This window comes from Gavialis gangeticus, unplaced genomic scaffold (genome assembly GCF_001723915.1).
Source record: "Gavialis gangeticus isolate Ggan-Ray unplaced genomic scaffold, GavGan_comp1, whole genome shotgun sequence".
In the NCBI taxonomy this organism is placed as follows: Eukaryota; Metazoa; Chordata; order Crocodylia; family Gavialidae; genus Gavialis; species Gavialis gangeticus.
In genome coordinates this window covers 79,194,399-79,196,850 of record NW_017729034.1, presented here as the reverse complement: position 1 = coordinate 79,196,850, position 2,452 = coordinate 79,194,399, and the positions used below count along the sequence as shown (strand labels likewise).

The 2,452-nt window shown below is 40.9% G+C and overlaps 1 protein-coding gene across 3 annotated transcripts in view; it reads right to left on the bottom strand.

Moving 5' to 3' along the window:
- SYNE1 (spectrin repeat containing nuclear envelope protein 1) overlaps positions 1 to 2,452 on the bottom strand; it is a 631,505-nt gene that overhangs the window by 244,911 nt on the left and 384,142 nt on the right. For all 3 annotated transcript variants that reach the window (XM_019526891.1, XM_019526894.1, XM_019526892.1), the window contains 2 exons: positions 1,136 to 1,453; positions 211 to 366 (listed from right to left, as the gene is read on the bottom strand). In XM_019526891.1, coding sequence (XP_019382436.1) covers positions 211 to 366; positions 1,136 to 1,453 — 474 coding nt within the window. The remainder of the gene's footprint in view (positions 1 to 210; positions 367 to 1,135; positions 1,454 to 2,452) is intronic.

Sequence of the window (2,452 nt, the reverse complement as noted above, 5' to 3'; positions counted from 1 at the left end):
ACCTCCAAGTTTCATAGATCCAAGAATCCCTCCCACCCCACCCTCTCCACATCTGGCCACCTGTCTGTAGGTCTGTCTGTGCAGAGCACTCTGATTGGTCATTTCAGTAAGCACTGTCATTGGCTGCCAAGACAAGTAATCAGAGTGCTCCAAGAGCATTACGGACAGACAGACAAAGTCCTTTATATATATAGAATTTCCACCATTTACCAGTACATGAAGTATAAGAGCTTGGTATCGAGATGTAAGCTGGGTAGCCTGACTCCCCATTCTACTAGTGGTATGACTTTCCTCCAGGATTTGCTGAGCCAATATCCCGACTTCCTCCACATCCTCCTTGTACAGAACAATTTCTTCATGCCATTTCTGATACAAAGAAGAAGGAGACCGTGGTCAGTTTAAGTGATTACAATTAAGTTTTTAAATAATATGAGCAATTTAGCTTTAGCTAAGTTGAGGCATAACTAGGTGACAAACAGCAAATAAATGGTTGTAGCTCTGGACATGGACAACATGAGGGATGAATAATCAAAAATGGAAGGAATGAAGCAGAATCCTACAAAGTTGAGCCAAATGAACATGTTACATGTTTCTCTTCATACTAGATGGGCTTAATTCGACTAATTTTAGTAATTCATTTAAAAAAGTAGTTAAAAAAAACCTACTGCACATCAAGGGGACACTTCTCTGTTGGCATGCTCGAAATAGGACTATAAAAGTGAAGCTTTCTACCCTTCACATCAATTCCCTGAATTCATTGAGACACAGGTCCTCCTTTTGCTGACTAAGAGAATTTTCTACTCATATTTATTTTTGTTGGCATGGCAGGGTTCTTCATGGGAGAGTGAGCTGGGTTCTGCTCTGGTTCCCACGTTAACAGAAGTGATAAATACATTTCCACTTTAGGACCAACCTCTGCCCTCAGTCAAGACTGTGCATTCTACAGGCAAATGGAATTTCATATTCCTCTGTGAGACAGCACCACTGGCAAAAACTTCTCTTCACATGTAAACTCAGCTAGACTTTGATCTAGACTTACTGGGAGATAATGGCAATGCTGCATTGACAGCCATTTTCAGAGACTAGAACTACGAGTGTATAATCCATCTCTCTCAATTCGATGTATATTGTTTACCTTCATTTGCTGTAGCTGCATCTCCTTTGTTGCTCTGTCAGACTGCCGACCAATCCTGATATTAACTTTTTCTTCAAGGCTCTTCAGCCAGTCATCTACCTTCTGAAACTTATTCTCCATTAACCGCAGTCTGCTCAGAGTGGTGTTCAGTTGGGTTCTGGCCTCAGAGAGTCTGTGCTGGTAAACTTGCCAATCCTGTCGTACAGATTCTAGGACCCGGTCTTCTACCTGGGGCATTCCCCATGGTATCACCTCCTCTCTGGCATGAAGTGCTGCATTTAATAATGCCTGCCCCTCTGCACAATGCACTTGTAATTCCTGCAAGCATACAATCACAAAGGTAACTTCTCTTATTTTACATTAACCAGGGTCACCATGTTTTGGACAGTGGGTATGAATCCTGCCACCATTCAGGTCAACTGGAAAACCCATAGTACTTTTGAGGGCTTCATGCAGTATATTTAAGTTTGAATATACTTTATACCACCCAGAAGAACGTTCTTTAATTCAGGCAAGCAGGGGAATTTTTTTTAATGCTAGCACTGATGTTGACAACAGGTCAATGATTACATCAGGGAGAGCCTTAGAGACAAAATGTGTGCTGTATCCCTCCAATAAGCTTCTGAGTGTATCCAACTTTCAAGACATAGCATGGCAGCTGGAATGGGAGCCTGGAATACGTTCATGCATTTGGCACATCCATGAACTCAAGACTTTCCACCTGGCAGCCAGAGCAGTATTAGAGTGCCAATGGACTGATTTTTTAAAGCTTAATCTATTTCATTAGATTCCTGGACCTGCTACTGAATGCTTAGCCAAATACTTACTTTCACTCTGCTTAAGCAGTGACAGTGTAAAGAGCACCACATTTCAGATACAGTTAATTAGAACAGGCATACAGAAATAGGGAACCAGCTGATGTGGAGGAGGTTTATGGCTCAGGTTGCTTATTAACACATATATCAATATTTTCCTGCATATATTAATATATTGTTACAAGTAAATTCATAGATTTATACATTAAACATAGTTTCTTCAAGTGTATTAGATCTTGTAAGGTGGCAGGATCTTCATACATCTATTTGACTATCAACATGTAACCAGGAAATGGTCTGAACAAAGTACAGGATGTGATATCCTCTTATTTTATGATTAGGATTTTTGTAGTGGGGGACATGGCCCTGTATCTGGAGTCTCTTGAGTGTATATTTAACAACCATTAACAGAAGCAAGATATTAGCTGCTGTGGTCCCCCTATTTTACCTATGGCAGGTTAGGGTGTCATAGATCCATAGAAGTTAGGGTCAGAAGGGACCA